Genomic DNA, 12,232 nt, shown 5'->3' with positions numbered 1-12,232 from the left:
TGTCATGCAACTTTAGCTAAGATGTAGATTTCAGATTCTACAATTTACTTGTGGCTTTGTTTTTTCAGTGGTTGCAGCCAATAGAGCTCTGTTCCTGCTGACCTGGTTTTCAATTTCTGTGTAATATTATCTAGAACAAGGTTGATGAGACCTTTCAGCAATAAGCCTTCTTCAGTCATGAAGTTCAGTGGATAGGTACGACCTGGAAAGTCAAATTTACTGTCTATTTGTTTTAGAAAAAAAAAATATCTGTCCCTTCACTCACATGTTCATGTCGGAAAGTGCCTAACATAGCTAACAATCCAAAAGCAATTGCAGTAATTAATAATCTTTATAGATCAGTAAAAACAACAGAATTACAGCAGGACAGCAGATACAGACAAGGAGTCATGCACAATTTGCATTGATTTTTAGGAGTAGCTAGTGAATGAAGATCTTCCTGGCACAATAAAGATGCCTGTGGAAGAGGTCAAGAGGAGCAGACAAATCCCTGGCAATTATTCATACTACCCTAGGGAGGCCTGTTATACTGAACACCACCAGTTTTTACATTTTCCCAGTTTCCTCTCTCTGTCTACTCTATTTGTGATCAAGAATGAGGATGATAGGCAGAATGTCCGAAGCCATCTGGAAGACTGTATCAGCTTGCCAATTTTACCATCTGTTGTAAAGAACTCACAATTTGGAAATTTGCATTAGCCATGCTTCAGAGTGTGAAAAAAAAAGTGGTTTGAGGAGAGAAACTCCTTGGACTACAAAAGTTAAATAACATCCATGGGTTGTTTTGGGAAACTATTTCCTAGTTATTATCTGCACAGATGATGGATGAGATGTCATGCATTCTGTCCTTCCTGGTGGATAATTTTACCCTGGAGAATAGAGGGCTCTGACAGAGTTATAAAAATAAAACTGCCAAGCAATATGATGTCATTTAATCACAAGCCAGCCTCATTGATTCTCCCTTTAGGATGCACTGCACATTTGTTTGGAGATAATTTTGTCAGTGTTGTGAGGAGGGAAGTGGAAAGCAGCTGTAAATAGTATCTTTGTGATGTGATCAGATGTACCTTTGTCAGGAAACTTTTATGTGTTTTGTATTTGGGGCTGGTTGAAATTGATTCTTGGTTGAATGGAATTAGTTTATCCCAGCTGTTTGGTGTCTTGTTTTGCATTGCATGGCTACAGATGGTAAGATAGAGTTAGTGTTACATTCACTGCTTGATTGAAGCAAAGCCGAAAGTCGCTCTTGCTACACTCAGCACACTGTCTTATGAATGTTGCTGCTAAAGGGCTTTTGTGAGTTCTGAAAAGCTCATAGACGAGTCCAAGGTCATGTCTGGCAGAGGGAATGTAGCGGACAGGAGCCTGGTGGTGCTACTTGCAGTTTCTGAAGAAACCCTTTTTGTTCCTCATGGATACTTTATAGTCCCTTATATTTAGTGTCCTTAAATTAAATCAAGGGAAAACATCAGCTTGCTATTTCAGTGAACAGAATTCACAATCATTAGAACAAATATAAATATTTTGCTGTGTCAGGTTGTTTCCACTGGATACATATTAAAATAGAAATTGACTTCTAAAATAAAAGAGAAGATACATTTTCCATTCTGTATTTTTTCCTTCCTTGAGTTAGTGGTGTATATACAACAATCCCTTGCACTTTTTGTGGGGCGGGATCCTTATAGCAATGTTGTGATGTAGGTCAGCTGAAACATTCTGATAAACCTTAGCCTTGCAAGCACAGCAGGGACTTTGAATTCTGTTCTCCTTCATTTAAGTCCACTATAAAGTACAGCTCTTTTTAAATCAGTTATTCAGTGTTAATTATTTAAACACATTTAACTAAAAAAAATAGTTAATCGTGTAATTAATTGGAATGGCTGAACTACAACATTGTTGAATTAATATTAGAATCATTAGAAGCAGGTATCTAATGTATTCTTTAGATTAAAACAAAATAAAACATTTTCAAGTTTGTTTATATTAAAAAAAAGTTAAGCTAGCATATAAATAAGAATCAGGCTTTGAAACATAATATCATGTGAATAGAACATTTAAATATTATAAGTTTCCAAGAAAAATGCTAAAAGATGGTCATGCCAACAAATATTTCGTTGTGCTTTCCTTTGCTGTAACTGCATTAAAGACTGATCTAGTTCTTACTGATTTCACTTTATACCTGCCAGCAATCATTAATCAGTGGACATATTTTTTAGACCTTACCAAAAATAGATTTCTTCATACTGTGGATTTCTGGGTCATACCAGGGTTTACAAATTTTCTGGAGGAAATATTGAAATAATAATTAAATTAAGGTTTTGGTCTTTTACTATATTTAGAGTTACCTTCCTAAACCTGATTCTCTTTTAAGTTCTTGTTTTTTTTAGGGACCACAGCCTTTATGGCATCAGATGGGGAAGGTTATTTTCTTTCAGCAAGATACTTCAGTCCCAGTGTCAAAAATAATGCGTAAATACATTTAGGCAAGATATCTGTGTATGTGCACACTTAAGGATCTAATACACAATTAAATTATTTTAAGTCATTGTTAAACTCTTCTGCTAACAGAGCTCTCACAATGACTGATGTAGGCTTCGTTAGAACAATAATTTGTAATTAAAACAGTAGACTATAGACTATCTAAAGTTTTAAAGAGTTGATGTTACTGACAATTGCTTCCTGTACCTTATCCACTTAACAGGCATTGCTTCTAACAGCCTCTGTGTAGGTGGTGGTGGGGGGTGTCATTCTCATTTTGATGAAGCAACAACAAATGGAGAAACCAAGGAGGCAGCACATCTTGTTGACTTCTTTTTTGTTAGATATATTGATAGTAAAGAGAAGAAGAAAGGATGGAGTACCAGCTTGCACTGTGAAATGGTAGGAATGTCCACACCGAAATTAACTTAAGTCCAAATTGATGTATTTGGTTTGGAGCTTGATCTTGTTTGCTTGTTTGTACTCTGGCATCCCACATCCAAATGTAGTAGCATTTTTCCTGGTGAAATAGAGATCTATAATTAGCTTGGTTTCCACTATCCTTCTGCTCCCCTGGTTAGGTGGGGTGCGGGGAATAGTGGGAGGAATCTGAATAGATGAGGTGGTGATATAAGAATTGTTTTGGAGAATCATATATTGGAAGTAATGGGGGATGAGAATGAGTTGTCCCTAAGTATTGGGTGTCATTTTACAGGCTGCTTCCCAGGCCATAAAATTGCATTATTTGTGTATGACAGCATTGGGTTAGAGAGACATATTTTAATTATATGTGGTTGTAATTGTACACTATTGTCTGGAGCAAATTATGAAACAATGACAGGATCTCATTACTGCCATGGAGGCCAAACTATCCCACCTTTAGCCTCATTTTTAATTTGTAAATAAAATGGCCTATCATATATCTTGTTTGAAGTATTGCAACAAGATAAAGCCAGTGAAATATTTAAAATACACTAAAATGCTATGTAATAATTGGAAACTTTTAGCACTGAAATGTTAAAAGCTAAAAGGTAATGGAAACATGCCAGTAGGCTTTTAAATTTAAGTAATCAGGACAAGCTTAACTTCACAATAGACCAATTTATTTGAACTGGTAGAAACTAAATACGTTGCTTCAAAAAAAGTCAGTTTAAATTTACTAATTTATTTTACATGAAGTGCTTTGAGTCTTAGATATTGCTTTATGGAAATTGACTTACTGTTTGTCCTCTCCAACTTTCACATCAACAAAAGATTGCTGTTTATTTGTACCGTTTTTATGAACATTTACTGATGCCAAATTGAGGCAGATATTTTAAATTTGTAAAACATGGATTGATTAATGGATGAATCATTGCTGATTTTTTTGTGATTTTTTTCTTCCACTTTTTTTAAAAACAGCAGACAGAAGGAGGGGCACAGACAGATGGCCAGCAGTCGCAGACACAAAGCAGTGAGAATACTGAGAGCAAGTCTACCCCAAAGCGGCTGCACGTGTCCAACATCCCCTTCCGTTTTCGTGATCCTGACCTCCGGCAGATGTTTGGGGTATGTTAGCAGTATCTTTTGACAAGGATTGAGTTGTTTTATGCTTCTCCCCTTTTCATTATTATATAGCTCTCCACAAATAGAAATGGAATCTTTACCTCCAAGGGTTCCAAATTAAGAGAGTTCTTAGATGCTGCCCTGTGTCCAGTGCTTCTGGATGGTCTTCTTAGGAGAGCAGGTGTTTTCCCGCACTAGCAATGAAGATAGTCCTCACTTACAGATAGTCCTCACTTAAAGACCACAATTGGGACCAGAATTTCAGTTGCTAAGCAAAACAGTCATTAAGTGAATCTGACCCAATTGTATGACCTTTTTTTTGCAGTGGTCATTAAGTGAATCACTGCGGGTGTTAAGTGAACCACGTGATTGTTGAATGAATCACGCAGTTCCCCATTGATTCTGCTTGCAAGAAGCCGGCCAGGAAGGTCGAGAATGGCAATCACTTGACCACGGGACACTGCAAAGGTCATAAATGCGAACCAGTTGCCAAGCGCCCAAATCGTGATCATGTGACCATGGGGACGCTGCAATGATCATAAGTATGAGAACCGGTCGTAAGTTGTTTTTTCAACACCGTTGTAAGTCCAAACTAAACAAATGGTTGTTAACTGAGGACTACCTGTATATTCAAGTGTGTTCCACCAACAAGTAAAGGTTGTCTGGTGCACATTGCATTAATTCACCTCCAGACTGTGGATCTAGGTGCTAATGTGTGAGTGGGAATTAATTATCCCTTAATGGTATTTATTTTCTTAAAATTGTTTTAGTCCTTAAGAAGTTCTTTAAGCTACTAAAAAGAGTGTCAGTGTGCTTTTGTTTTTCCATCATTCAGCTAGGAGTAGGGGATTCACACTTAACCATGTTTCAACTGTGTCTGTTTTAAGCTGCCTTTTGCCAAAGCAAATAGATAGAGAAGGATTTCTGTGCAAGAGTATGCTATATTAAAGAGCTGTGTGAAAGAGATTTCCTGAATTATATCTCATACTTGGATTTTCATACCTTTTAAAGAAATCTAAATAAAGGTTCTTGGGAAAAGAGAGAAGTTAGTAGCTATGGCAGGCACATCCTTTTAAGGACTGAAAACAGCAAATAAAATGCTACTCTAATTTGATAATTTTGTTTTATTCACTGCATTACTATTCTACCATTTCCCTGAGGAAATTCATATAGTTTCTGTGGTTCTCCTGTTTCCCCCTAACACATTTTGTTGTCTTTGGAACAGTCCTGTGTGTTAGATTAGTTTGATAGTGACTGACCCAGGATTATCCACAGGTTTTCTGACTGTATAGTTGTTTGAACCTGGATTTGCCAGTCCTAGTCTGATATCCATTAGAGTACCACACTGGCTCTCATTTTATAAAGTAAGATGCAAAAGTGATTGGTTCTTGACCCTGGAGCATTTATTATCTCTAGAGTGAGTAACTGTATTCCCGCATTAAAGAAAATGACACACACTTGATGAAGCTGAGCATGGTTGAGTCAGAGCAGTAATCTGTCATGCTATAGAGTTTAATAAACAAAGCACAATGACTTAGTAATCTTGTTTTAGTCCATATAATTTTATATTGCTTCACGGCTAGCACCTTGCAGTCTCACAGCTGAAGCTTCTAGGATACATCACAGCCAGATCTCTAACAAGGATTCCAGGCAATCCCATTCCCTCTTGCTTAGAGCATTAGTGATACAGAGCAGTAGATGTTTGCAGCATTGGGCTTATTTTCAATCTATTAAATTTTGTTTGTGGTCATTGACTAAATTTCTGGGTAAAATATCAGATAGCAACAATGTAATAAACCAAAATACTAAAAGATATGGAACAATCTTTCAGAACATAATTATATCTGGAGTTTCCTTACAGTGATCATGACTAAACAGTATTTTGCTGTATTTTTCTGCCTTGATTGAGTTTTCTACGGATTTATCAGCTAACAGAAAATAATACTCTCTTCTGTAGTATTGTTGGAGTGATTTACAAGGAGGAGTGATAATAATTCAGAGCACCATGTATGGCACAATGTGCAACCACAGAACAGGTGGTGTTGATTCAACAACACCCTCTGTGCAAAGACATTCAGTCCTAAAAGGGAAGGTTGCTATACCTTCCTTCCAGAACCATTGATGGCAAGGCATTGAGCCTGCAAAAATGCAATAAAAGCTCTTCTGTGAGGGACAGAGAGAATATTATATAAATATTTCATTTTATTAAGTCATACAGCAGCATCTGTAATGTGCATGGTTCAGTTATTGCCCTTACTTAACAAGTTGTTTTGGTTTTCTGTTTCTGAAATCACCCTAAGAGCTACTGCCTGCCAGAATGGCTTTTATTTTTGGGCCACTCATGCAAGATCATATGCCATTTCAAGGCTCATGGTAACTGCAATTGGAACAAAGAAGCAATCGATAATCCAGTCCTTAATTCCTGCCGGTACAGCATTTTTGAACAGGATAATTTCAGCCTGAAACTATAACATTTGGATAGAGTATTTACTCAAATACATATTAGCATTTTTTTTTTTGAACAAGGGAGCTTTCCTTTGGATGAGTCACTTTGAAAGCAGTTTCCTTAACTATGGCTTAAATCTTCCCCACCCAATATTTCTCCTAATATTAGGTTTTATAGTTTCAGTGTAATTTTTGTATTCACCTAAAGTAGATTTCCAGAAATGCTGTGAATATAGGAAAACTGTATACTTTGCTAGAAAAAGCATCATGAGAGAATAATATAATGCAGGAGGAGTGAAGAAGGATAAAGAGTGGCAACCTGGAACCCAAAGTATTTACTGATACTATTTGCAGTCCAGAAAATAGACTCAGAAGAAAGCAGTGTTGGTTTAATATATGATCAGTCATTCTTACTGTCATTAGATATGAAACAGTTTTATAGTGAGCACTATCAAGGTTTAACAGCCTTTAACAGCCTTCAGTCTGGGATACTTACCATCCTATTTCCCAGGTCCCCAGCTCTTGATTTCTTGACATGACACAACATCTGAGGTAACTTTTGTTCTAATATAACTGTTCTAATTAAAACTTGTGAAATTCTGACCTCAGAGGTATGTGTTGAGTCTTCTGTTGTAGTTGTTTCTAGGCAAATAGCTCTGATTACTCACGTTTTAAAATTTCTTAGTTGTATTTATAACCCATCTTTTCTCCAAGAGCTTAAGGGCTGTACAGTCTAATACTAGGCTAAACAGGCTTTCTGGAAGAATTAGTGTGTGATGTGAATAGACAAATCATCCAGTCTCTACCTTGTGGATGTTATACGGTTGGTCTTTAGATGTATAGCTTAGAATCATGTTTTTAGCAGATTGAGATTATACTTTATGTAATGTGCAGAGTACCAAATATACACAATTTTCTCCATGAATAAGTGAGTTAAAAAACAATTGTGTGGGAATAATGGAGACGCAAAACATTTAATCCCCAAAATAATGACTAAACTCCTAACCCTAGTTTGTCAAGATAGAAGGCAAATCAAAACCTGGATTTTAAAAATAATTTCAATTATATTGAAGTCCATTTTTAAATAATTTCATTTAAAATGAAGTCTAATGTCATTTGAAAAAGCAAGCTTGTCAACCATTCTTTCCCAATGTTTATATATTTATTTAGGAATTTTATATAGCTGCCCATTTAAATACATAACTCTGAGCAGCAAACACCACCTGCAAAAACAATTTTAAAAATACAAGAAAAAATACAAGAAAATAATAATAATAACCAATATGACTAGAGTATTATAGAGGACACCAAGTTCGGGGAAGACTAGTCTAAACACACATACACTAAAGAATTGAATTTATGAGCCTTTATCTATACACTGAATTAAGGCTTCCTTTTGTTTAAAAGAATGAATTATCTTATTTTTAAAATCCAAAAGTATAAATTATACATTAATTTATATCTTTATTATGCTGCAAACCGTGTTAACCATAAGGCATACCAGTCCTTAGTCCTTTGAATTGTGTGGGTTTGTTTCCTTCCATTCCTGTCCAGTTTTTTGTCATCCTAGCCATCTTTACTCTTCATTTTTGTCTATTGTTTTATTTTTTAAATTGTTTTTAATGTTTTTATTTTAACCACCCAGAGACAGACATTGGAAGTGGGGCAGATTGATGATGATGATGATGATGTCTTATCTGATATCCTCAGAGATAAATAATGTTGGTGGCTTAAGGCCTGATGTACAATGTATAATTGATCTGATGGAATGTACTGTGTTTGGAGTTCGAAAACAAAGCAGACTAGAAATGGCGCAGTTACAGAAAAGAGCTTCTGATTATAGGGAAGGCTATCATAACATGCAACTCCTTTTTAGTGGTCTGTATGGGAATGTGCTAAGGAATTCTGTGCTATATGGCAGTGATGAATCAATTTATTTCTAAATTTTTATTTACAGTACTAATACGTATTGTGGAATAACAGTAGGATTGGGGGTGTCATTTGTTTTACAAATCATTTAAAACATATAATGCATTTATGAAGTTAACAAACAAAACCAGCAACAAGAAATCAGGCAAAGGAGAATCTAACCACTAAACCCAAACCACTATCTACTGGCTCACTGAGTGGCTTGAGCCAGTTGCTATCAAACTAATCTACTCAAAAGATTATTGTAAGGAAAAAGCTTGGGTAGAAGTATGTTTGTATTTAAACATAAATAAAATAATTTAAGAAGTATTAACAGATTTTAAGATAGAAAAGCTTGGGGAAATAAAATAACGATATGGTATATCCACCTCCTGAGAATGGTATTCTACAACTGAAGTTCCATTACTAAAAAAAGTTAGCTGTTTTAAGAACCCATTTGATAGAGACAGCCCAAGAAAAGGGTTCAGTAAATGATCTTATAGAATGGGCAATATATGTAAGAAAAAGTGACATTCTGGGTCATCTGGCTTTAAGCCACTATCAGCTTCAAAGGCTGATGACATTTTGCTATAGAATTTACTTGGTTGAGCACAACTAATTAAATTCAGAAACATTCCTTTCCCTGAAGGAACTACTTGGTCATGGATTGTTCAAATCAATGTAACTTTGTTCTCTGAATGCTATTGTTTGTTTAGCCAAAACAGCAACTAGTGAACTATTGTGTGGTATGAGTTGATTCAGGGTTTGTAAAAGTAGAGAGAAGTATGGGGGGGGAGGGGGGAGGACAGCCCTATGATGGCTGTCTGAAGAAAGAATCCTTCCCCAAAAGTTCAAAGTGGGGAGTAGAACAGAATGACTAAAAAAGGAGAATAGAGGAAATTACAAGTTAAGTATTCAAAAAGGTGGCTTCTGGTCCACTTTTTGTTGTCAACCAGTACGTTCACTGAGGGCAGCCTCCTGCTTAAAAAAGAGAGCTTTTTCATTATTGTCTCCTATCCCAGTGTACATATGCAGCATTTTATTTAACTATAGTTATGTAATTAAATGTCACTTCCATGAAAATGAGAGAGGTGTCAGTAGACTTGGAGAAACCTTGAAGTTTGCAGAACAATAACAATAAATATAAAAAGCTGAAGAGGTATCGTGTCCTAACAACCAGGAAACACACTGAGACAATGAACTGGTCTCTAATATTTATTGCTAGTACTTAACAGGAATCCTAACAAACTGAAGAAGCGTGGGGAAAACCCAGACATATAACCCCCAAGGGTTAAGGCGGTCCCGATCTGTGTCTCTTTGAATGGCTGAACAATTCCTCAGTGCTACGCATGCGCTTGACAGTCTGGATGGGAGCCCCCTGCTCGCCATCCTTACTCATGACATATCGTTGGTGCTCTCTGAGCTTGATTGTTTGCTTGCAGACATTTCATTACCCAACTAGGTAACATCATCAAGGTAATGAAATGTCTGCAAGCAAACAATCAAGCTCAGAGAGCACCAAGGACTCCACTTTTGTTACTTTATATTTTATCATAGACTGTGAGGCTTATAAAACTGACAACCAGGAGAAATTCAACAAATAAACAGGAATTATTAAATTTTAATTCATGATAAAATATCATCAACTGTGCATTTGAAAGCATTTCTTTCTCATCAAACCATGAAAGGTTGTCATTATAAAGGATGCTGAATTAACTAACCAGAATAAATCTTTTTTTAATAGCAATTTGGCAAAATCCTTGATGTAGAGATAATCTTCAATGAACGTGGGTCCAAGGTAAGTTTTGTTTCTTTATCCAGCCTCCACCTATTTCTTTTCTTACCACTCTACCCCTCCAGTTGTCAAGTTAAGGCAGCTTCCTTCCTAGATAATACTCTGCGTAGACAGAAAAGGAAATAGGCACTGGGTTACCTAAAGCTGCCGCCCCACATAATTATAGGCATTACATATATCCAATAAGTATCTTCACTAATAATTTTATAATTTTCCCTTTGAAATATCCCTTTGAAATTAATGCCTATTTCTCCAAATCTCTGAGAGTAAAAGGTGCCACCGAAACTATCAGAGGCAGTTTTTCTTCTTATTTCTGTTAATTTGAAGTGTTTGGGAAAGAAACACTATAAAAAAACTAAAAATATTTTATATGTGGAATAAAAGTTATCTTGTGTGAAAGAAAAATTATCTGCCCATCTGATGTAATAATCCTCCAGTGTTGCAAGTATGTTGACCCATCGTCTTACAGTGTCTGCAAAAGCATCCAGCTTTTTAGAAAGGCGTGGTTGTCCAAAATGCAAGCTGTTCAGAGTGATGTAAGGGTTTTTTTTAAGAGTTAACTTTCTGGAGAGCAAATGGCAAACCTGATAGTCCTAAGTGTAGCAGTTTTAACTGATGCTTGTCCTAACTGGTTCTCATCATGAAACCAATGTCCCCTCACTGAAGAATTGATGTGATTCTCTCTCTGCCCAGTAGGTCCCGCACTGGAATAGCAGGGAGTGTTTCAGGTCAGGAGCAAGGTGCATTGGCAGAGCTCTGTGGGGGAAGCTTGCACAGTGCATGTCTCTACTATGCTTGACTTAATCAATGCTAAGTTTTCCACTTTTTATTAAAAATGAACATCTGTCCCACACCCTCACCCCATCACATCATAGTTTAAGGCATAGTTAGTCTTTTATTTTTATATCCTGTCTTTGGGATGTTATTCATAATCTGCACAGAGTAGCTCCAAATGGATGTTTATCTACAAGACTGCATTGTTAGTTAGCATATTGGATTTCTTATGTATTATCTGAAAACCAGAAAACGGGTGGTACTTAATACGTATACTGTACATTATACAATATTTACACATTTAGTATTTGGGCTAATTTATCTCTTGAAAAATCTATCAGGTGGATGGGTCTCATAGCTTGGAAGCTTAGTTTATGAAGATGTAGGATAAAATTTCCTACAGGAAATCAACCCTGACTGTTCATTGGAAGGACAGATACTGAAGCTGAAGCTCAAATACTTTGGCCACCTAATGCAAAGAGAGGACTCACTGGAGAAGACCCAGATGCTAGGAAAGACTGAAGGCAAAAGGAGAAGGGGACGGCAGAGGATGAGATGGCTAGATAGCATCACCAATGCAATGAACTTGAATTTGAGTAAACTCCAGGAGACAGTGGAGGACAGGAAGGCCTGGCATGCTATGGTCTATGGGGTCACGAAGAGTCGGACACGACTTAATGACTGAACAACAGGATAAAATTGATGTAGCCCAGACTTATTTTAATTTGTGAAGAGCTGCAAACTGCATTGAACTGCATGCTTTCTATCACTCATACATCCCCTGTACATGTTTGAATGATGAAGTGAAAATAATATTACGTTTGACCACTGCCCTTCAATATACCTAGGCTCTTGGAAGTGGTTGTATAAGAAAGTAACTCAGAGATGTAAAACACTTTTTGGATGAGCAGGAGACTGGTTAGAGTACTATAGGCAGTCCATTTAACAAGTTGAGGATCTTACCTTTACTGTCTTTCACAGAATGAAAGCAACCTGCTGCGATTGAATCTCTAAATAACATGCTACCCTCTGCACAGTTTAAATATTTGCAGGGTACCTTTACATCGTGTTTGCTTTCATTACTTTTTCAGCCATAGGGAAACACTGTTGTACACAACCATTTTCTTTTAAACATGTAAAAAATGCAAAAGCAAAAGACCTGGAATGTACTTTTGTGTGCATTCATATGCATCTATAATTTTATGTTGGGTACATCTCTGTGTTCATATGTGCTCATTCTCATTTTAATACACATTCAGATATACTTAGTGAAAAATGAGCAACAGA

At 36.4% G+C, this 12,232-nt stretch overlaps 1 protein-coding gene across 8 annotated transcripts in view; it reads left to right on the top strand.

The window, feature by feature from the left end:
* RBFOX2 (RNA binding fox-1 homolog 2) overlaps positions 1 to 12,232 on the top strand; it is a 202,796-nt gene that overhangs the window by 153,747 nt on the left and 36,817 nt on the right. For all 8 annotated transcript variants that reach the window (XR_010068336.1, XM_063308962.1, XM_063308966.1 and 5 more), the window contains 2 exons: positions 3,880 to 4,026; positions 10,121 to 10,174. Coding sequence is in view for 7 of the 8 variants with exons in the window: in XM_063308962.1 (XP_063165032.1) it covers positions 3,880 to 4,026; positions 10,121 to 10,174 (201 nt within the window). In the remaining variant the exon portion in view is untranslated. The remainder of the gene's footprint in view (positions 1 to 3,879; positions 4,027 to 10,120; positions 10,175 to 12,232) is intronic.

The sequence above is a fragment of the Candoia aspera genome, chromosome 7, assembly GCF_035149785.1.
Source record: "Candoia aspera isolate rCanAsp1 chromosome 7, rCanAsp1.hap2, whole genome shotgun sequence".
NCBI lineage: Eukaryota > Metazoa > Chordata > Lepidosauria > Squamata > Boidae > Candoia > Candoia aspera.
This window is presented reverse-complemented; position numbering and strand designations above follow the sequence as displayed.